At 48.0% G+C, this 23,678-nt stretch overlaps 1 protein-coding gene across 1 annotated transcript in view; it reads left to right on the top strand.

Annotated features, from left to right (window-relative positions):
- LOC115163810 (1,4-alpha-glucan-branching enzyme) overlaps positions 1-23,678 on the top strand; it is a gene marked incomplete in the record, with an annotated part of 295,489 nt that overhangs the window by 46,093 nt on the left and 225,718 nt on the right. The window contains 2 exon segments of the mRNA XM_029715993.1: positions 1,965-2,134; positions 20,449-20,564. Of these exon segments, the coding sequence (XP_029571853.1) occupies positions 1,965-2,134; positions 20,449-20,564 (286 nt within the window).

Raw genomic sequence — 23,678 nt, 5'->3', positions numbered from 1 at the left:
CTGTTTAGTGAGTCCTCCAGATCAGAGGCAGTAGGGATGACCAGGGATGTTCTCTGTTTAGTGAGTCCTCCAGATCAGAGGCAGTAGGGATGACCAGGGATGTTCTCTGTTTAGTGAGTCCTCCAGATCAGAGGCAGTAGAGATGACCAGGGATGTTCTCTGTTTAGTGAGTCCTCCATATCAGAGGCAGTAGGGATGACCAGGGATGTTCTCTGTTTAGTGAGTCCTCCAGATCAGAGGCAGTAGGGATGACCAGGGATGTTCTCTGTTTAGTGAGTCCTCCAGATCAGAGGCAGTAGAGATGACCAGGGATGTTCTCTGTTTAGTGAGTCCTCCAGATCAGAGGCAGTAGGGATGACCAGGGATGTTCTCTGTTTAGTGAGTCCTCCAGATCAGAGGCAGTAGGGATGACCAGGGATGTTCTCTGTTTAGTGAGTCCTCCAGATCAGAGGCAGTAGAGATGACCAGGGATGTTCTCTGTTTAGTGAGTCCTCCAGATCAGAGGCAGTAGAGATGACCAGGGATGTTCTCTGTTTAGTGAGTCCTCCAAATCAGAGGCAGTCTTGATAAGTGTGTGAATTTGACTATTTTACAAGGTGTCAAGTGTTCCACTAGAATGCTGGTCCATGTTGACGCCAATGCTTCCCACAGTTGTCAAGGTGGCGTTCAAAGGCACTTAAATATTTTGTCTTGTTCATTCACCGTCTGAATGGCACACATACACAATCCATGTCTCAATTGTCTCAAGGTTTAAAAATCCTTGTTTAACATGTCTCCTCCCCTTCATCTACACTGATTGTAGTGGATTTAACAAGGGATCATAGTTTTTAGCTGGTCAGTCTATTTCATGGAAAGAGCAGGCGTTCTTAATGTTTTGTCCTCTCACAGCATATTGCACTACTTTTGACCTGAGCCCAAAACCATACAATGTTGGATGCAACCATAGACAGATCAACACATCTCCTATAGTCTTGGGAAGCCTGAACACTGATCAACACATCTCCTATAGTCTTGGGAAGCCTGAACACATTTCCTATAGTCTTGGGAAGCCTGAACACATCTCCTATAGTCTTGGGAAGCCTGAACACATCTCCTATAGTCTTGGGAAGCCTGAACACTGATCAACACATCTCCTATAGTCTTGGGAAGCCTGAACACATTTCCTATAGTCTTGGGAAGCCTGAACACTGATCAACACATCTCCTATAGTCTTGGGAAGCCTGAACACATCTCCTATAGTCTTGGGAAGCCTGAACACATTTCCTATAGTCTTGGGAAACCTGAACACATCTCCTATAGTCTTGGGAAACCTGAACACATTTCCTATAGTCTTGGGAAGCCTGAACACTGATCAACACATCTCCTATAGTCTTGGGAAACCTGAACACATTTCCTATAGTCTTGGGAAACCTGAACACTGATCAACACATCTAGTATTTTAGGTGTTGGCCTGAGTGAATTAATATTGCATCATATTTACTGTTATTGACAATGCTGATTCTATCCATGATTTAGTCAAGGGGAGTTGGTAACTCTCCCAGTTCCTTCTCTGTTATTAACGACACTGTCTGTCTGTCTCTCTCTGTGTCTGTCTCTCTCTCTCTGTGTCTGTCTCTCTCTCTCTGTCTCTCTCTCTCTGTCTCTCTCTCTGTGTCTGTCTCTCTCTGTGTCTGTCTCTCTCTGTCTCTGTCTCTCTCTGTCTCTGTATCTGTCTCTGTCTCTGTCTCTGTCTGTCTCGCTCTCTGTGTGTCTGTCTGTCTCTCTCTCTGTGTGTGTGTCTGTCTGTCTCTCTCTCTGTGTCTGTCTGTTGTCTGTGTCTCGCTCTCTCTCTTGCGCTCTCTCTCTGTGTCGTTCTGTCTGTGTCTCGCTCTCTTTCTCTCTCGCGCTCTCTCTCTGTGTCGGTCTGTATGTCTGTCTGTCTGTGTCGGTCTGTGTGTCTCTCTCTCTCTGTGCCTGTCTCTCAGGTATGGGCTGTTTGAGAAGCGTCTGTTGCTCCTGGAGGAGGCAGAAGGAGGCTTTGATCAGTTCACTAGAAGCTACAGGACCTTTGGCGTGAACCGCATGGCTGACAACACACTGGTGTTGAGGGAGTGGGCCCCAGCCGCGGAGGCCCTGTTCCTTACTGGAGACTTCAGTGAGTACTGTAGCAGACACACACACACACACACACACACACACACACACACACACACACACACACACACACACCGAGAAACACACGCGTAGACAAGAATGCAGGCAGGCTTCTCCGTCGGTAGCTGTGTGTAGGAACGGAGGATAATGACCCACTCCAGCTGCATCACGTCAGTCGGTAGGAACCGGTATCTCCTGAGGAACTCAATAGCTGTTATTACACACAGATCTGTTCCCCTTTAACTTGTAATGCTGTTATTACACACAGATCTGTTCCCCTTTAACTTGTAATGCTGTTATTACACACAGATCTGTTCCCCTTTAACTTGTAATGCTGTTATTACACACAGATCTGTTCCCCTTTAACTAGTAATGCTGTTAATACACACAGATCTGTTCCCCTTTAACTTGTAATGCTGTTATTACACACAGATCTGTTCCCCTTTAACTTGTAATGCTGTTATTACACACAGATCTGTTCCCCTTTAACTTGTAATGCTGTTATTACACACAGATCTGTTCCCCTTTAACTTGTAATGCCGTTTCTATATAATTGGAGGTTTGACCTCGTCTGTCCTAACTGTAGTTTGTATTGTAACTTTATTGATACCCTTGGAGTTGGTGTTTTTAGTAAGTAGTGAAAACAACTTCCTGAAGGGGTTTTTGCTATTTTCGAAACACACAAATAAATCATGATTGGTGCAGCCTTTGTTCTGTTAGAAGAACTCTCTGAGCTCTCTTCCCTTTGGTCTCAACTTTGAAGGTAGACCCATACAGAATGGTCTGGTTTGAAGGTAGACCCATACAGAATGGTCTGGTTTGAAGGTAGACCCATACAGAATGGTCTGGTTTGAAGGTAGACCCATACAGAATGGTCTGGTTTGAAGGTAGACCCATACAGAATGGTCTGGTTTGAAGGTAGACCCATACAGAATGGTCTGGTTTGAAGGTAGACCCATACAGAATGGTCTGGTTTGAAGGTAGACCCATACAGAATGGTCTGGTTTGAAGGTAGACCCATACAGAATGGTCTGGTTTGAAGGTAGACCCATACAGAATGGTCTGGTTTGAAGGTAGACCCATACAGAATGGTCTGGTTTGAAGGTAGACCCATACAGAATGGTCTGGTTTGAAGGTAGACCCATACAGAATGGTCTGGTTTGAAGGTAGACCCATACAGAATGGTCTGGTTTGAAGGTAGACCCATACAGAATGGTCTGGTTTGAAGGTAGACCCATACAGAATGGTCTGGTTTGAAGGTAGACCCATACAGAATGGTCTGGTTTGAAGGTAGACCCATACAGAATGGTCTGGTTTGAAGGTAGACCCATACAGAATGGTCTGGTTTGAAGGTAGACCCATACAGAATGGTCTGGTTTGAAGGTAGACCCATACAGAATGGTCTGGTTTGAAGGTAGACCCATACAGAATGGTCTGGTTTGAAGGTAGACCCATACAGAATGGTCTGGTTTGAAGGTAGACCCATACAGAATGGTCTGGTTTGAAGGTAGACCCATACAGAATGGTCTGGTTATCATGTTGTATACTTAGGCCCTGAAAAAAGGAGTTGATTCATTGATGAGCAGCTCAAGCAGAGATTGACCCTTGGTTCTAGAAAACACCTGGAGAAAATCCAGGTTACAGAGTACCTGTTCAGCTGGATCCACCACGCCTCTTCCTCAAGTCATCTTTCCTCTCTCCTCACCTCCTCTCTCCTCACCTCCTTCTCAAAACCCACTGGAGAAGAAGTTATGAGGAGGGAAGGGACCTTGGACCTTTCATACTGTTCAGAAGGATGCAAGGAATCACAGAAAGACCAATAGAGAGTGCAGGCTCACAGGGCTCTGGTCTAAAGTAGTGCACTATGTAGGGAATAGGGTTCTATGGGGCTCTGGTCTAAAGTAGTGCACTATGTAGGGAATAGGGTGCCATAGGGCTCTGGTCTAAAGTAGTGCACTATGTAGGGAATAGGGTGCCATAGGGCTCTGGTCTAAAGTAGTGCACTATGTAGGGAATAGGGTGCCATAGGGCTCTGGTCTAAAGTAGTGCACTATGTAGGGAATAGGGTGCCATAGGGCTCTGGTCTAAAGTAGTGCACTATGTAGGGAATAGGGTTCTATAGGGCTCTGGTCTAAAGTAGTCCACTATATAGGGAATAGGGTGCCATAGGGCTCTGGTCTAAAGTAGTCCACTATGTAGGGAATAGGGTGCCATAGGGCTCTGGTCTAAAGTAGTGCACTATATAGGGAATAGGGTGCCATAGGGCTCTGGTCAAAAGTAGTGCACTATATAGGGTGCCATAGGGCTCTGGTCTAAAGTAGTGCACTATATAGGGAATAGGGTCCTATAGGGCTCTGGTCTAAAGTAGTGCACTATATAGGGAATAGGGTCCTATAAGGCTCTGGTCTAAAGTAGTGCACTATATAGGGAATAGGGTCCTATAGGGCTCTGGTCTAAAGTAGTGCACTATATATATAGGGAATAGGGTGCCATAGGGCTCTGGTCTAAAGTAGTGCACTATATATATAGGGAATAGGGTGCCATAGGGCTCTGGTCTAAAGTAGTGCACTATATATAGGGTATAGGGTCCTATAGGGCTCTGGTCTAAAGTAGTGCACTATATATATAGGGAATAGGGTGCCATAGGGCTCTGGTCTAAAGTAGTGCACTATATATAGGGAATAGGGTCCTATAAGGCTCTGGTCTAAAGTAGTGCACTATATAGGGAATAGGGTCCTATAAGGCTCTGGTCTAAAGTAGTGCAGTATTTAGGGAATAGGGTCCTATAGGGCTCTGGTCTAAAGTAGTGCACTATATAGGGAATAGGGTCCTATAAGGCTCTGGTCTAAAGTAGTGCACTATATAGGGAATAGGGTCCTATAGGGCTCTGGTCTAAAGTAGTGCACTATATAGGGAATAGGGTCCTATAAGGCTCTGGTCTAAAGTAGTGCACTATATAGGGAATAGGGTGCCATTTCCTTTCTATATCTTCATTAGGAGTTTTCATTTATTCCTTCTTCTGCCCAACTAATGAATGACCATTAGATCATTACATTACATCTCATTAGAAATGACTAGTTTGTTTTGTAGATTTCCTCGTTTTGTTAATGGACAGAATTACACATCCAAAATAATCAAGAAAGCTAATATTCATGTTTTTAAATTGTGTGGCCCAATGAAATCACTTAATGAGGCAATTAAGAGACGTTTTAATGAGTTGTTGAGGAGTAAAGCATCACGTGAACAGAGTGCAGTAGGCAGGCAGGACACACACTGCTTTTACACTGCTGCTGTTCTGTCCTGCTGCTGCTGTTCTGTCCCACTGCTGCTGCTGTTCTGTCCCACTGCTGCTGTTCTGTCCCACTGCTGCTGTTCTGTCCTGCTGCTGTTCTGTCCTGCTGCTGTTCTGTCCTGCTGCTGTTCTGTCCCACTGCTGCTGCTGTTCTGTCCCACTGCTGCTGCTGTTCTGTCCCACTGCTGCTGCTGTTCTGTCCCACTGCTGCTGTTCTGTCCCGCTGCTGCTGTTCTGTCCCGCTGCTGCTGTTCTGTCCCACTGCTGCTGCTGCTGTTCTGTCCCACTGCTGCTGTTCTGTCCCACTGCTGCTGTTCTGTCCCGCTGCTGCTGCTGTTCTGTCCCGCTGCTGTTCTGTCCCACTTCTTATGCTGCTGTTCTGTCCCACTGCTGCTGTTGTTCTGTCCCACTGCTGCTGTTGTTCTGTCCCACTGCTGTTCTGTCCCACTGCTGTTCTGTCCCGCTGCTGCTGTTCTGTCCCGCTGCTGCTGCTGCTGTTTTGTCCCGCTGCTGCTGCTGCTGTTTTGTCCCGCTGCTGCTGCTGCTGTTCTGTCCCACTTCTCATGCTGCTGTTCTGTCCCACTGCTGCTGTTGTTCTGTCCCACTGCTGCTGTTGGTCTGTCCCACTGCTGCTGTTGTTCTGTCCCACTGCTGCTGTTCTGTCCCACTGCAGCTGTTCTGTCCCACTGCAGCTGTTCTGTCCCACTGCAGCTGTTCTGTCCCACTGCAGCTGTTCTGTCCCACTGCAGCTGCTGTTCTGTCCCACTGCAGCTGCTGTTCTGTCCCACTGCTGCTGTTGTTCTGTCCCACTGCTGCTGTTGTTCTGTCCCACTGCTGCTGTTGTTCTGTCCCACTGCTGCTGCTGTTCTGTCCCACTGCTGCTGTTGTTCTGTCCCACTGCTGCTGTTGTTCTGTCCCACTGCTGCTGCTGTTCTGTCCCACTGCTACTGTTCTGTCCCACTGCTACTGTTCTGTCCCGCTGCTGCTGCTGTTCTGTCCCGCTGCTGCTGCTGTTCTGTCCCGCTGCTGCTGCTGTTCTGTCCCACTGCTGCTGCTGTTCTGTCCCACTGCTGCTGCTGTTCTGTCCCACTGCTGCTGCTGTTCTGTCCCACTGCTGTTCTGTCCCACTGCTGCTGCTGCTGTTCTGTCCCACTGCTGCTGCTGCTGTTCTGTCCCACTGCTGCTGCTCTGTCCCACTGCTGTTGTTGTTCTGTCCCACTGCTACTGTTCTGTCCTACTGATGCTGTTCTGTCCCACTGCTGCTGTTCTGTCCCACTGCTACTGTTCTGTCCCACTGCTACTGTTCTGTCCTACTGATGCTGTTCTGTCCCACTGCTGTTGTTGTTCTGTCCCACTGCTGCTGCTGTTCTGTCCCACTGCTGCTGCTGTTCTGTCCCACTGCTCCAAACAAAGTTGTTGTTCAAATGGCACCCTATTCACTATATAGTACACTACTTTGAACAGGGCCCAACTGGGTTCTGGTTAAAAGTAGTGCACTATGTAGGGAATAGTGTGCCATTCAGGATGTGTTCTTCACCAAACAGACAAGCTGCAGAACAACACATCCTGATGGCACCCTAGTCCCTTTACAGTGCACTATACCGACACTATATAGGGCAGGGCTTTCCGACGCTATATAGGGCAGGGCTTTCCGACGCTATATAGGGCAGGGCTTTCCGACGCTATATAGGGCAGGGCTTTCCGACGCTATATAGGGCAGGGCTTTCCGACGCTATATAGGGCAGGGCTCTCTGACACTATATAGGGCAGGGCTTTCCGACGCTATATAGGGCAGGGCTCTCCGACGCTATATAGGGCAGGGCTTTCCGACGCTATATAGGGCAGGGCTCTCCGACGCTATATAGGGCAGGGCTCTCCGACGCTATATAGGGCAGGGCTCTCCGACGCTATATAGGGCAGGGCTCTCCGACGCTATATAGGGCAGGGCTCTCCGACGCTATATAGGGCAGGGCTTTCTGACACTATATAGGGCAGGGCTCTCCGACGCTATATAGGGCAGGGCTCTACGACGCTATATAGGGCAGGGCTCTCCGACGCTATATAGGGCAGGGCTCTCCGACGCTATATAGGGCAGGGCTCTACGACGCTATATAGGGCAGGGCTCTCCGACGCTATATAGGACAGGGCTCTCCGACGCTATATAGGGCAGGGCTCTCCGACGCTATATAGGACAGGGCTCTCCGACGCTATATAGGGCAGGGCTTTCCGACGCTATATAGGGCAGGGCTCTCCGACGCTATATAGGGCAGGGCTCTCCGACGCTATATAGGGCAGGGCTTTCCGACGCTATATAGGGCAGGGCTCTCCGACGCTATATAGGGCAGGGCTCTCCGACGCTATATAGGGCAGGGCTCTCCGACGCTATATAGGACAGGGCTCTCCGACGCTATATAGGGCAGGGCTCTCCGACGCTATATAGGACAGGGCTCTCCGACGCTATATAGGGCAGGGCTCTCCGACGCTATATAGGGCAGGGCTCTCCGACGCTATATAGGACAGTGCTCTCCGACGCTATATAGGGCAGGGCTCTCCGACGCTATATAGGGCAGGGCTCTCCGACGCTATATAGGGCAGGGCTTTCCGACGCTATATAGGGCAGGGCTCTCCGACGCTATATAGGGCAGGGCTCTCCGACGCTATATAGGGCAGGGCTCTCTGACGCTATATAGGGCAGGGCTTTCCGACGCTATATAGGGCAGGGCTCTCCGACGCTATATAGGGCAGGGCTCTCCGACGCTATATAGGGCAGGGCTTTCCGACGCTATATAGGGCAGGGCTCTCCGACGCTATATAGGGCAGGGCTCTCCGACGCTATATAGGGCAGGGCTCTCCGACGCTATATAGGGCAGGGCTCTCCGACGCTATATAGGGCAGGGCTCTCCGACGCTATATAGGGCAGGGCTCTCCGACGCTATATAGGACAGGGCTCTCCGACGCTATATAGGGCAGGGCTCTCCGACGCTATATAGGACAGGGCTCTCCGACGCTATATAGGGCAGGGCTCTCCGACGCTATATAGGGCAGGGCTCTCCGACGCTATATAGGACAGTGCTCTCCGACGCTATATAGGGCAGGGCTCTCCGACGCTATATAGGGCAGGGCTCTCCGACGCTATATAGGGCAGGGCTTTCCGACGCTATATAGGGCAGGGCTCTCCGACGCTATATAGGGCAGGGCTCTCCGACGCTATATAGGGCAGGGCTCTCTGACACTATATAGGGCAGGGCTTTCCGACGCTATATAGGGCAGGGCTCTCCGACGCTATATAGGGCAGGGCTTTCCGACGCTATATAGGACAGGGCTCTCCGACGCTATATAGGGCAGGGCTTTCCGACGCTATATAGGACAGGGCTCTCCGACGCTATATAGGGCAGGGCTCTCCGACGCTATATAGGGCAGGGCTCTCCGACGCTATATAGGACAGGGCTCTCCGACGCTATATAGGACAGGGCTCTCCGACACTATATAGGGCAGGGCTCTCCGACGCTATATAGGGCAGGGCTCTCCGACGCTATATAGGGCAGGGCTCTCCGACGCTATATAGGACAGGGCTCTCCGACGCTATATAGGGCAGGGCTCTCCGACGCTATATAGGGCAGGGCTTTCCGACGCTATATAGGGCAGGGCTTTCCGACGCTATATAGGGCAGGGCTTTCCGACGCTATATAGGGCAGGGCTTTCCGACGCTATATAGGGCAGGGCTTTCCGACGCTATATAGGGCAGGGCTCTCTGACACTATATAGGGCAGGGCTTTCCGACGCTATATAGGGCAGGGCTCTCCGACGCTATATAGGGCAGGGCTTTCCGACGCTATATAGGGCAGGGCTCTCCGACGCTATATAGGGCAGGGCTCTCCGACGCTATATAGGGCAGGGCTCTCCGACGCTATATAGGGCAGGGCTCTCCGACGCTATATAGGGCAGGGCTCTCCGACGCTATATAGGACAGGGCTCTCCGACGCTATATAGGGCAGGGCTCTCCGACGCTATATAGGGCAGGGCTCTCCGACGCTATATAGGACAGGGCTCTCCGACGCTATATAGGGCAGGGCTCTCCGACGCTATATAGGGCAGGGCTCTCCGACGCTATATAGGGCAGGGCTCTCCGACGCTATATAGGACAGGGCTCTCCGACGCTATATAGGACAGGGCTCTCCGACGCTATATAGGGCAGGGCTCTCCGACGCTATATAGGGCAGGGCTCTCCGACGCTATATAGGGCAGGGCTCTCCGACGCTATATAGGGCAGGGCTCTCCGACGCTATATAGGGCAGGGCTCTCCGACGCTATATAGGGCAGGGCTCTCCGACGCTATATAGGGCAGGGCTCTCCGACGCTATATAGGGCAGGGCTCTCCGACGCTATATAGGGCAGGGCTCTCCGACGCTATATAGGGCAGGGCTCTCCGACGCTATATAGGGCAGGGCTCTCCGACGCTATATAGGGCAGGGCTCTCCGACGCTATATAGGGCAGGGCTCTACGACGCTATATAGGACAGGGCTCTACGACGCTATATAGGACAGGGCTTTACGACGCTATATAGGGCAGGGCTCTCCGACGCTATATAGGGCAGGGCTCTCCGACGCTATATAGGGCAGGGCTCTCCGACGCTATATAGGACAGGGCTCTCCGACGCTATATAGGACAGGGCTCTCCGACGCTATATAGGACAGGGCTCTCCGACGCTATATAGGACAGGGCTCTCCGACGCTATATAGGACAGGGCTCTCCGACGCTATATAGGGCAGGGCTCTACGACGCTATATAGGGCAGGGCTCTCCGACCCTGTTCCTGGAGAGAGACCCTCCTGTAACTTACAGGAGGGCAACTCTCCAGGAACAGGGTTGGAGTATAAACCTACAGGAGGGTATCTCTCCAGGAACAGGGTTGGAGTATAAACCTACAGGAGGGTATCTCTACAGGAACAGGGTTGGAGTATAAACCTACAGGAGGGTATCTCTCCAGTAACAGGGTTGGAGTATAAACCTACAGGAGGGTATCTCTCCAGGAACAGGGTTGGAGTTAAACCTACAGGAGGTTATCTCTCCAGGAACAGGGTTGGAATATAAACCTACAGGAGGTTATCTCTCCAGGAACAGGGTTGGAGTATAAACCTACAGGAGGTTATCTCTCCAGGAACAGGGTTGGAGAGCCCTGATGTAGGGAATAGAATTCCATTTGGAAGGCAGCCACAGTCCCCCCACAGTATTCATTCTGTTTACTAGAGCCCAGGTCCAATCCAATGTTTATTGTCGTCCCCCCCCATAGATTTTTCTTCCAGTTCCTTCCTCCATCCCTCTGTCCTCTCTTTCCCTCTCTATCCGTCTGTTAATTATTCAGCAAAGAACGTGGGCTGTAGCTCAGGCTCAATATTCATTTCTGGCAGAGATTACATTCTGACACACGCGTACAAACGTCTATATACACACACGCGCGCGCACACACACACACACACACACACACACAGAGAGAGAGAGAGAGCGATTACATTTTGACATGGCTCCGTCAAATTATTTGATTTCAATTTCACAGCTGATATGGAAAAAGCCCAGAAGCCCCGGTCATGAATATGGCACTGGTTTGATACATAATATGTACATCCTGCTTCCTAAATGGCATCCTATTCCTGTACATACAAATACAGGAACCCCATGGGCCCTGGTCAATAGAAGTGCACTAAATAGGCAGTAGGGTGGCATTTTGGATGCATCCGCAGGGTTTTATACAGAGTTCTTCATGCAAAGGGAAATAAAGTATTATTGTTGCCTGGGGCGTCTACAGCAGTGGTTCTTCATCCTGGTCCTTCATCACCGCCTGGTATGGAAACTGCTCTGGATCTGACCGTATGGCGCTACAGAGGGTAGTGCGTACGGCCCAGTACATCGCTGGGGCCAAGCTTCCCGCCATCTAGGACCTAATATACTAAGCGGGGTCAGAGGAAGTCCCCAAAAAATAGTCAGTCTCCAGTCAACCAAGTCATAGACTGTTCTCTCTGCTACCGCACGGCAAGTGGTACCGGAGCGCCAAGTCTAGGTTCAAAAGGCTTCTTAACAGCTTTTACCCCCAAGCAATAAGACTGCTGAACAATTAATCAAATAGCCACCCGGACTATTTACATAGACCTGACCCCACCACCTATTGTAGACTGCTGCTATTCTGTTTATCATCTATGTATAGTCACCTTACCCCTACCGACATTAACACTACCGGTCAAAAGTTTTACAACACCTACTCATTCAACGGTTTTTCTTATTTTATTTTTTACCATTTTCTACATCGTAAAATTAATAGTGAAGACATCAAAACTACGAAATAACACATATGGAATCATGTAGTAACCAAAATAAGTGTTAAGCACATCCAAATATATTTGAGATTCTTCTTTTTAAAATTATTTTCTGAGAATATAATTTGTATCAGGTGTTTAATCCAGTACCAAGATTAAACCCTAGTCTAGAGTATAGTGCCCTTGAGAAAGCTACTTAACACTCATTTACTCCAGAGGTGCTGTACTACACTGGCTGACCCTGTACAACAACACCGATCATACTACTATGGCTGACCCTGTAAAACAACACCTATCATACTACTATGGCTGACCCTGTAAAACAACACCTATCATACTACTATGGCTGACCCTGTACAACAACACCTATCATACTACTATGGCTGACCCTGTACAACAACACCTATCATACTACTATGGCTGACCCTGTACAACAACACCTATCATACTACTATGGCTGACCCTGTACAACAGCACCTATCATACTACTATGGCTGACCCTGTACAACAACACCTATCATACTACTATGACTGACCCTGTAAAACAACACCTATCATACTACTATGGCTGACCCTTTACAACAACACCTATCATACTACTATGACTGACCCTGTACAACAACACCTATCATACTACTATGGCTGACCCTGTAAAACAACACCTATCATACTACTATGACTGACCCTGTAAAACAACACCTATCATACTACTATGGCTGACCCTTTACAACAACACCTATCATACTACTATGACTGACCCTGTACAACAACACCTATCATACTACTATGGCTGACCCTGTAAAACAACACCTATCATACTACTATGGCTGACCCTGTACAACAACACGTATCATACTACTATGACTGACCCTGTACAACAACACCTATCATACTACTATGGCTGACCCTGTAAAACAACACCTATCATACTACTATGGCTGACCCTGTACAACAACACGTATCATACTACTATGACTGACCCTGTAAAACAACACCTATCATACTACTATGACTGACCCTGTAAAACAACACCTATCATACTACTGTGGCTGACCCTGTAAAACAACACCTATCATACTACACTGGCTGACCCTGTAAAACAACACCTATCATACTACTATGGCTGACCCTGTACAACAACACCTATCATACTACTATGGCTGACCCTGTACAACAACACCTATCATACTACTATGGCTGACCCTGTAAAACAACACCTATCATACTACTATGGCTGACCCTGTACAACAACACTTATCATACTACTATGGCTGACCCTGTACAACAACACCTATCATACTACTATGGCTGACCCTGTAAAACAACACAGGAAGCAGGCCTGCTTCTTTACAACAGTGGTGTTACCATTAACCTCAGAAATAGGGTGCCTTTTGGGATGTAGGCTCTGGCTCCCTGCCGGTCAGGCTCTGGCTCTCTGCCAGTCTGGCTCCCTACCGGTCAGGCTCTGGCTCTCTGCCGGTCAGGCTCTGGCTCTCTGCCGGTCAGGCTCTGGCTCTCTGCCGGTCAGGCTCTGGCTCCCTGCCGGTCAGGCTCTGGCTCCCTGCCGGTCAGGCTCTGGCTCCCTGCCGGTCAGGCTCTGGCTCCCTGCCGGTCAGGCTCTGGCTCCCTGCCGGTCAGGCTCTGGCTCCCTGCCGGTCAGGCTCTGGCTCTCTACCGGTCTGGCTCCCTACCGGTCAGGCTCTGGCTCTCTTCCGTTCAGGCTCTGGCTCTCTACCCGTCTGGCTCCCTACCGGTCAGGCTCTGGCTCTCTGCCGTTCAGGCTCTGGCTCTCTACCGGTCTGGCTCCCTACCGGTCAGGCTCAGGCTCTCTACCGGTCAGGCTCAGGCTCTGGCTCCCTACCGGTCAGGCTCAGGCTCTGGCTCTCTACCAGTCAGGCTCAGGCTCTGGCCAGGTTAATGGTAACACCATCAGAATAGACCCACTGGTATCAGAACGTCTCCCCCGTTACAGAGTAGACCCACTGGTATCAGAACGTCTCACCCGTTACAGAGTGGACCCACTGGTATCAGAACGTCTCCCCCGTTACAGAGTAGACCCACTGGTATCAGAACGTCTCCCCCATTACAGAGTAGACCCACTGGTATCAGAACGTCTCCCCCGTTACGGAGTGGACCCACTGGTATCAGAACGTCTCCCCCGTTACAGAGTAGACCCACTGGTATCAGAACGTCTCCCCCGTTACAGAGTAGACCCACTGGTATCAGAACGTCTCCCCCGTTACAGAGTAGACCCACTGGTATCAGAACGTCTCCCCCGTTACGGAGTAGACCCACTGGTATCAGAACGTCTCCCCCGTTACGGAGTATACGTCTCCCCCGTTACGGAGTAGACCCACTGGTATCAGAACGTCTCCCCCGTTACGGAGTAGACCCACTGGTATCAGAACGTCTCCCCCGTTACGGAGTAGACCCACTGGTATCAGAACGTCTCCCCCGTTACGGAGTAGACCCACTGGTATCAGAACGTCTCCCCCGTTACGGAGTAGACCCACTGGTATCAGAACGTCTCCCCCGTTACGGAGTAGACCCACTGGTATCAGAACGTCTCCCCCGTTACAGAGTAGACCCACTGGTATCAGAACGTCTCCCCCATTACGGAGTAGACCCACTGGTATCAGAACGTCTCCCCCGTTACAGAGTAGACCCACTGGTATCAGAACGTCTCCCCCGTTACGGAGTAGACCCACTGGTATCAGAACGTCTCCCCCGTTACGGAGTAGACCCACTAGTATCAGAACGTCTCCCCCGTTACGGAGTGGACCCACTGGTATCAGAACGTTACAGAGTAGACCCACTGGTATCAGAACGTCTCCCCCGTTACAGAGTAGACCCACTGGTATCAGAACGTCTCCCCCGTTACGGAGTAGACCCACTGGTATCAGAACGTCTCCCCCGTTACGGAGTAGACCCACTGGTATCAGAACGTCTCCCCCGTTACGGAGTAGACCCACTGGTATCAGAACGTCTCCCCCGTTACAGAGTAGACCCACTGGTATCAGAACGTCTCCCCCGTTACGGAGTAGACCCACTGGTATCAGAACGTCTCCCCCGTTACGGAGTAGACCCACTGGTATCAGAACGTCTCCCCCGTTACAGAGTAGACCCACTGGTATCAGAACGTCTCCCCCGTTACGGAGTAGACCCACTGGTATCAGAACGTCTCCCCCGTTACAGAGTAGACCCACTGGTATCAGAACGTCTCCCCCGTTACGGAGTAGACCCACTGGTATCAGAACGTCTCCCCCGTTACGGAGTAGACCCACTAGTATCAGAACGTCTCCCCCGTTACGGAGTGGACCCACTGGTATCAGAACGTTACAGAGTAGACCCACTGGTATCAGAACGTCTCCCCCGTTACAGAGTAGACCCACTGGTATCAGAACGTCTCCCCCGTTACAGAGTGGACCCACTGGTATCAGAACGTCTCCCCCGTTACAGAGTAGACCCACTGGTATCAGAACGTCTCCCCCGTTACGGAGTAGACCCACTGGTATCAGAACATCTCCCCCGTTACGGAGTAGACCCACTGGTATCAGAACGTCTCCCCCGTTACGGAGTAGACCCACTGGTATCAGAACGTCTCCCCCGTTACAGAGTAGACCCACTGGTATCAGAACGTCTCCCCCGTTACGGAGTAGACCCACTGGTATCAGAACGTCTCCCCCGTTACAGAGTAGACCCACTGGTATCAGAACGTCTCCCCCGTTACAGAGTAGACCCACTGGTATCAGAACGTCTCCCCCGTTACGGAGTAGACCCACTAGTATCAGAACGTCTCCCCCGTTACGGAGTGGACCCACTGGTATCAGAACGTTACAGAGTAGACCCACTGGTATCAGAACGTCTCCCCCGTTACAGAGTAGACCCACTGGTATCAGAACGTCTCCCCCGTTACGGAGTAGACCCACTGGTATCAGAACGTCTCCCCCGTTACGGAGTAGACCCACTGGTATCAGAACGTCTCCCCCGTTACGGAGTAGACCCACTGGTATCAGAACGTCTCCCCCGTTACAGAGTAGACCCACTGGTATCAGAACGTCTCCCCCGTTACGGAGTAGACCCACTGGTATCAGAACGTCTCCCCCGTTACGGAGTAGACCCACTGGTATCAGAACGTCTCCCCCGTTACAGAGTAGACCCACTGGTATCAGAACGTCTCCCCCGTTACGGAGTAGACCCACTGGTATCAGAACGTCTCCCCCGTTACGGAGTAGACCCACTGGTATCAGAACGTCTCCCCCGTTACGGAGTGGACCCACTGGTATCAGAACGTTACAGAGTAGACCCACTGGTATCAGAACGTCTCCCCCGTTACAGAGTAGACCCACTGGTATCAGAACGTCTCCCCCGTTACAGAGTGGACCCACTGGTATCAGAACGTCTCCCCCGTTACAGAGTAGACCCACTGGTATCAGAACGTCTCCCCCGTTACGGAGTAGACCCACTGGTATCAGAACATCTCCCCCGTTACGGAGTAGACCCACTGGTATCAGAACGTCTCCCCCGTTACGGAGTAGACCCACTGGTATCAGAACGTCTCCCCCGTTACAGAGTAGACCCACTGGTATCAGAACGTCTCCCCCGTTACGGAGTAGACCCACTGGTATCAGAAATATTTCTAAAATGCTTTGTGTTTTTTACATTGTATGACACACTGGAGTTCAATGCTTTCTTCTGATTTAGAATAGGAGTGGTATAGCCAGCACATTGGATGTTAGACAGTGCTGTCATGTACCATGTGGCCACACACACACTCTCTCACACACACACACACACGGAGGGAGGGAGCAGGTTTTAATGAGGGCCAGGAGTGAAGTCATATTTTTGTCTTTTTTTTTTTACCAGGAGCTTTGCTATAGATCATTTTCCCTCCAGGTCTACGCCATGCAGAGAGAGAGGGGATGGAGAGAGAACAAGGGAAAGGAAACAAAAAGAAAATATTCTTTAGAAAGCGGAAAGAAGCTTCAGAGAATGTATGAGAAAGAGAGAGGGATTAGAAAGTAGAGGTACAGAAAGATGGAGGGTTTCCTCAAGATGTTCTCTTCTCACGAAGCTACTCTTTGTGATATAAAGATGGGTGTTATAACAAAACAATTTATCAATTAAAAGTTTTTCTGGAAAGATGTTTAATATCTGCAGCAATGTTTTTCCGATAGGCTACTTTGATTGTTGATCACCCGTAAAAATACAATAAAACGTTGGAGAGTTAGCAGGGTAGGCATGTCGATTCATTTGGTTTTTGGTGACAAACTTTTTGTTTGCGGCTCCACATTTTATATTTCTCACTTTGCGTTAATGCATTTGTTAATTAAAAGTTACTACTGTGAAGTGAACATGTTTTAAGATAAGAATTCATTTTAAAGTTAAAGAAATGTTTACGCTTACTTCGTTTTAGTGATGGGACGCATGATACCAAATCCACGAGGCTTGATTCAAATGTACAAGTAGTCTGATCCAATACCACAGTGATTATATTGATGCTACTTTCCAATACATGTCGAGGGTCTTATTCTGGTGACATGATCTTGCCTGCCGTTATAGGCTATATTCATAATGTATCTGTGGTTTAAAGCGCTCGTGACAAGACTGTAGTGGGCACATTCGCTATCTAACGCATTTACTTTCAGACAAAACCATCAATAGAGCTGAAAATGGAAATCCGTGTAACTTTTACATGCACTACATCACCACGCACACACAGCCTTTTATTAGCAGGTCAATTTGATGGAAACTCATCTATAGTGGGAAAATGTGCATATTGTTTTTATTCTGATTTAAAAAATAAAAATATATTTTTAAATATTCGCATGATAATCTGTCACCAATTGCATAGAAACCTAGCTAGTGATGTAGTTTGCAGCTTTGGACACCAAACTGCCATTTGACGGATGTAGGAACTGCTGGACAGGGCGTGCCGACCCCTGCTGGAAGCTTTTTGTTTTTAATCAACATTTTTCACCTTGTCAGGTGGAAAGATGGCTCAGGTCATAGATTCCTCTGCCATGTGGGTCTATCTGTAAATCGTAGCACACTAGTATCGAGTCTTGAGAGAGCCTATTTCGATTTGTTTTCCCCTCAGTGATTGTGAATGAAACAGCTGTTTTTGATAATTATGAATTATGTATTCAAAGGTATTTAAAAAAAATTATATATTTTTTTAAAGTGCGTTAAATATGTTTAATTCCTTAGTTCAAACCCCATTCAAAATTGTCAGGCAGTTGCCACATGATAAATGACGTACAAAGCTTCGTTTTGATCCTGCTGTGGATTTCAAAATATTGACCTCTACTGGACACCACTTACAAACAAACAAACAAACGATCCTACTCTTGCTTGACAAGTGTCTCAGCCTGTAAAGCAGCGGTGAATAGGACTCTTTACTTGGAGGCACAAGATCCAGTTCCTGTTTTTAGATCATAAAAACTAAATTATATGCACCTCCAGAAATTGCAGCCCAAATAAATGCTTCACAGAGTTCAACAGACACATCTCAACATCAACTGTTCAGAGGAGACTGCGTGAATCAGTCCTTTGTGGTCGAATTGCTGCAAGGAAACCACTACTAAAGGACCCCAATAAGAAGAGACTTGCTTGGGCCATTAAACATGAGCAATTAGACCAGTGGAAATCTGTCCTTTGGTGTGATGAGTCCAAATTTGAGATTTTTGGTTCCAACCGCCGTGTCTTTGTGACGCAGAGTAGGTGAACGGATGATCTCTGCATGTGTGGTTCCCACCGTGAAGCATGGAGGAGGAGGTGTGATGTTGTGGGGGTGCTTTGCTGGTGACACGGTCAGTGATTTATTTAGAATTCAAGGCACACTTAACCAGCATGGCTACCACAGCATTCTGCAGCAATACGCCATCTCATCTGGTTTGCGCTTAGTCCCGCTATCATTTGTTTTTCAATAGGACAATGACCCAACACACCTCCAGGCTGTGTAAGGGCTATTTGACCGAGAAGGAGAGTGATGGAGTGCTGCATCAGATGACCTGGCCTCCACAATCATCTGACAACCCAATTTGAGATGGTTTGGGATGATTTGGACTGCATAGTGAAAGAAAAGCAGCCAACAAGTCCTCAGCATATGTGGGAACTCCAAGACTGTTGGAAAAGCATTCCAGGTGAAGCTGGTTGAGAGAATGCCAAGAGTGTGCAAAGCTGTCATCAAAGCAAGGGGTAGCTACTTTGAAGAATCTCAAATATAAATAATATTTAAGACTTTTTTTTTTGGTTACTACATGATTCCATATGTGTTTTTTCATAGTTTTGATGTCTTCACTATTATTATTCTATGTAGAAAGTAGTAAAACATTTACAAGCACCCTTGAATGAGTAGGTGTGTCCAAACTTTTGACTGATACGGTATATATTTTTTTCTTTGAACATTAAACGTGATCAATGATGTCTGAAGCTTTGCTTGATAAGTGCACTAACTTATGTTACTCTTCATCCTGTTTAGTTTGGAGTTTGAGTTTATTGATTCTTGCACACATGGATAAAACCGAAGAAATGCAGAATTGACATAGTTTAAAGAAATCACTTAGAAAAAAAGAATAATGCTTAAAATACATGGCATAATAGAATACGGGACACGACAGGATATATTTTAATGGTGGAAACAAATCTAACAATGTGCTTGTTAAAAATAATTTTGGGGGAATACATTTAAGAGCTAGAGTTAATATACAGTCTGACAGCAGTGGGTGGAGTTGAGTTTCTCAGGTGATTTGTACGGGCAGTGGTACAGGTTGTGGCTGTTTCTCAGGTGATTTGTATGGGCAGTGGTACAGGACAGGTTGTGGCTGTTTCTCAGGTGATTTGTACGGGCAGTGATACAGGTTGTGGCTGTTTCTCAGGTGATTTGTACGGGCAGTGGTACAGGGCAGTGGTGCGGCGATACAGGGCAGTGATGCGGCGATACAGTGCGGCGATACAGGACAGTGATGCGGCGATACAGGGCAGTGATGCGGCGATACAGGACAGTGGTGCGGCGATACAGGGCAGTGGTGCGGCGATACAGGACAGTGGTGCGGCGATACAGGGCAGTGGTGCGGCGATACAGGGCAGTGGTGCGGCGATACAGGGCAGTGGTGCGGCGATACAGGGCAGTGGTGCGGCGATACAGGGCAGTGGTGCGGCGATACAGGGCAGTGGTGCGGCGATACAGGGCAGTGGTGCGGCGATACAGGGCAGTGGTGCGGCGATACAGTGCAGTGGTGCGGCGATACAGGGCAGTGGTGCGGCGATACAGGGCAGTGGTGCGGCGATACAGGGCAGTGGTGCGGCGATACAGGGCAGTGGTGCGGCGATACAGGGCAGTGGTGCGGCGATACAGGGCAGTGGTGCGGCGATACAGGGCAGTGATGCAGCGATACGATAGAGAGCGGTGATACAGGGCAGGTTCTGGCTGTTTCTCAGGAGCCTGCTGGTGGTTTAGTACTCAGTAAATATTCTAAATACTTTTGGTGCCAATTTATTATACATTTTGCAAATGCATGCCCACATATTGGGCAGAAAAACACAATGTCAATGTCTGGCATCTCCCTGCTAGGCCTACATCCAGACTACTTCACATTTAGGTGAATGTAGCCTATATTTTTAGTACAGAAATCGAAATACTATATATATATTATTCTATGTACAGTATGTGTAGTAGAAACATTAAATAAATCATTATCTTCTGTTTCATAGATGGTTGGGACAACTTCTCTCACCCGTACAAGAAGAAAGAGTTTGGAAAATGGGAACTGTGTCTGCCCCCCAAGCATGACAAGTCACCAGCCATCGAACACAACACCAAACTCAAGGTAGGTTTACAGTAATGTTATATATATTATCCAGGTAGGTCTACAGTACTGCTATATATTAAGGTAGGCTTACAGTAAAGTTTTATATATTATCCAGGTAGGTCTACAGTACTGCTATATATTAAGGTAGGACTACAGTACTGCTATATATTAAGGTAGGCTTACAGTAAAGTTTTATATATTATCCAGGTAGGACTACAGTACTGCTATATATTAAGGTAGGCCTACAGTACTGCTATATATTAAGGTAGGCTTACAGTAATGTTATATATTATCCAGGTAGCACTACAGTACTGCTATATATATTAAGGTAGGCTTACGGTAATGTTATATATTATCCAGGTAGGACTACAGTAATGCTATATATTAAGGTAGGCCTACAGTACTGCTATATGTTATGACGGTAGATCTTACAGTACTGGTATATTATCCAGTTGGGCCTACAGTACTGCTATATATATTATCCAGCTGGGCCTACAGTACTGCTATATATATTATCCAGCTGGGCCTACAGTACTGCTATATATATTATCCAGTTGGGCCTACAGTAATGATATATATTATCCAGCTGGGCCTACAGTACTGGTATATATTATCCAGTTGGGCCTACAGTACTGCTATATATATTATCCATTTGGGTCTACAGTAATGATATATATTATCCAGTTGGGCCTACAGTACTGATATATATATTATCCATTTGGGCCTATAGTAATGATATATATTATCCAGCTGGGCCTACAGTACTGGTATATATATATTATCCAGCTGGGCCTACAGTACTGGTATATATATATTATCCAGCTGGGCCTACAGTACTGATATATATATATTATCCAGCTGGGCCTACAGTACTGGTATATATTATCCAGCTGGGCCTACAGTACTGGTATATATTATCCAGCTGGGTCTACAGTACTGGTATATATTATCCAGCTGGGCCTACAATACTGATATATATATTATCCAGTTGGGCCTACAATACTGATATATATATATATATTATCCAGTTGGGCCTACAGTACTGATATATATTATCCAGCTGGGCCTACAGTACTGATATATATTAAGATGGCCCTACAGTACTGATATATATTATCCAGCTGGGCCTACAGTAATGATATATATTATCCAGCTGGGCCTACAGTACTGATATATATTATCCAGCTGGGCCTACAGTACTGATATATATTAAGATGGCCCTACAGTACTGATATATATTAAGGTAGGACTACAGTACTGCTATATATTAAGGTAGACCTACAGTACTGATATATATATATATTATCCAGCTGGGCCTACAGTACTGATATATATTATCCAGCTGGGCCTACAGTAATGATATATATTATCCAGCTGGGTCTACAGTACTGATATATATATATATTATCCAGCTGGGCCTACAGTAATGATATATATATTATCCAGCTGGGCCTACAGTACTGATATATATTATCCAGCTGGGCCTACAGTAATGATATATATTATCCAGCTGGGCCTACAGTAATGATATATATTATCCAGCTGGGTCTACAGTACTGATATATATTATCCAGCTGGGCCTACAGTAATGATATATATATTATCCAGCTGGGTCTACAGTAATGATATATATATTATCCAGCTGGGTCTACAGTAATGATATATATTAAGATGGGCCTACAGTACTGTTGTCCTGGCCACTGTAGAGTCTGGTCTGTATCTGTACCGCTACAGCCTCTTGGTCTGTATCTGTACCGCTACATCCTCTTGGTCGGGTCTGTTTCTGTACCGCTACATCCTCTTGGTCGGGTCTGTATCTGTACCGCTACATCCTCTTGGTCTGTATCTGTACCGCTACATCCTCTTGGTCTGTATCTGTACCGCTACATCCTCTTGGTCTGTATCTGTACCGCTACATCCTCTTTGTCGGGTCTGTTTCTGTACCGCTACACCCTCTTTGTCGGGTCTGTTTCTGTACCGCTACACCCTCTTTGTCGGGTCTGTTTCTGTACCGCTACATCCTCTTGGTCTGTTTCTGTACCGCTACATCCTCTTGGTCGGGTCTGTTTCTGTACCGCTACATCCTCTTGGTCTGTTTCTGTACCGCTACATCCTCTTGGTCGGGTCTGTTTCTGTACCGCTACACCCTCTTTGTCGGGTCTGTTTCTGTACCTCTACATCCTCTTGGTCTGTTTCTGTACCGCTACATCCTCTTGGTCTGTTTCTGTACCGCTACATCCTCTTGGTCGGGTCTGTTTCTGTACCGCTACACCCTCTTTGTCGGGTCTGTTTCTGTACCTCTACATCCTCTTGGTCTGTTTCTGTACCGCTACACCCTCTTTGTCGGGTCTGTTTCTGTACCGCTACATCCTCTTGGTCTGTTTCTGTACCGCTACATCCTCTTGGTCGGGTCTGTTTCTGTACCCCTACATCCTCTTGGTCTGTATCTGTACCGCTACATCCTCTCGGTCTGTTTCTGTACCGCTACATCCTCTTGGTCTGTTTCTGTACCGCTACATCCTCTCGGTCTGTTTCTGTACCGCTACATCCTCTTGGTCGGGTCTGTATCTCTACCGCTACATCCTCTTGGTCTGTTTCTGTACCGCTACATCCTCTTGGTCGGGTCTGTTTCTGTACCGCTACATCCTCTTGGTCGGGTCTGTATCTGTACCGCTACAGCCTCTTGGTCTGTTTCTGTACCGCTACATCCTCTTGGTCGGGTCTGTTTCTGTACCGCTACATCCTCTTGGTCGGGTCTGTATCTGTACCGCTACATCCTCTTGGTCTGTTTCTGTACCGCTACATCCTCTTGGTCTGTTTCTGTACCGCTACATCCTCTTGGTCGGGTCTGTTTCTGTACCGCTACATCCTCTTGGTCGGGTCTGTTTCTGTACCTCTACAGCCTCTTGGTCTGTTTCTGTACCGCTACATCCTCTTGGTCTGTATCTGTACCGCTACATCCTCTTGGTCTGTATCTGTACCGCTACATCCTCTTGGTCGGGTCTGTATCTGTACCGCTACATCCTCTTGGTCGGGTCTGTTTCTGTACCGCTACATCCTCTTGGTCTGTATCTGTACCGCTACATCCTCTTGGTCTGTATCTGTACCGCTACATCCTCTTGGTCTGTATCT

This window comes from Salmo trutta, chromosome 26 (assembly GCF_901001165.1).
Source record: "Salmo trutta chromosome 26, fSalTru1.1, whole genome shotgun sequence".
Classification (NCBI taxonomy): Eukaryota; Metazoa; Chordata; class Actinopteri; order Salmoniformes; family Salmonidae; genus Salmo; species Salmo trutta.
This window is presented reverse-complemented; position numbering and strand designations above follow the sequence as displayed.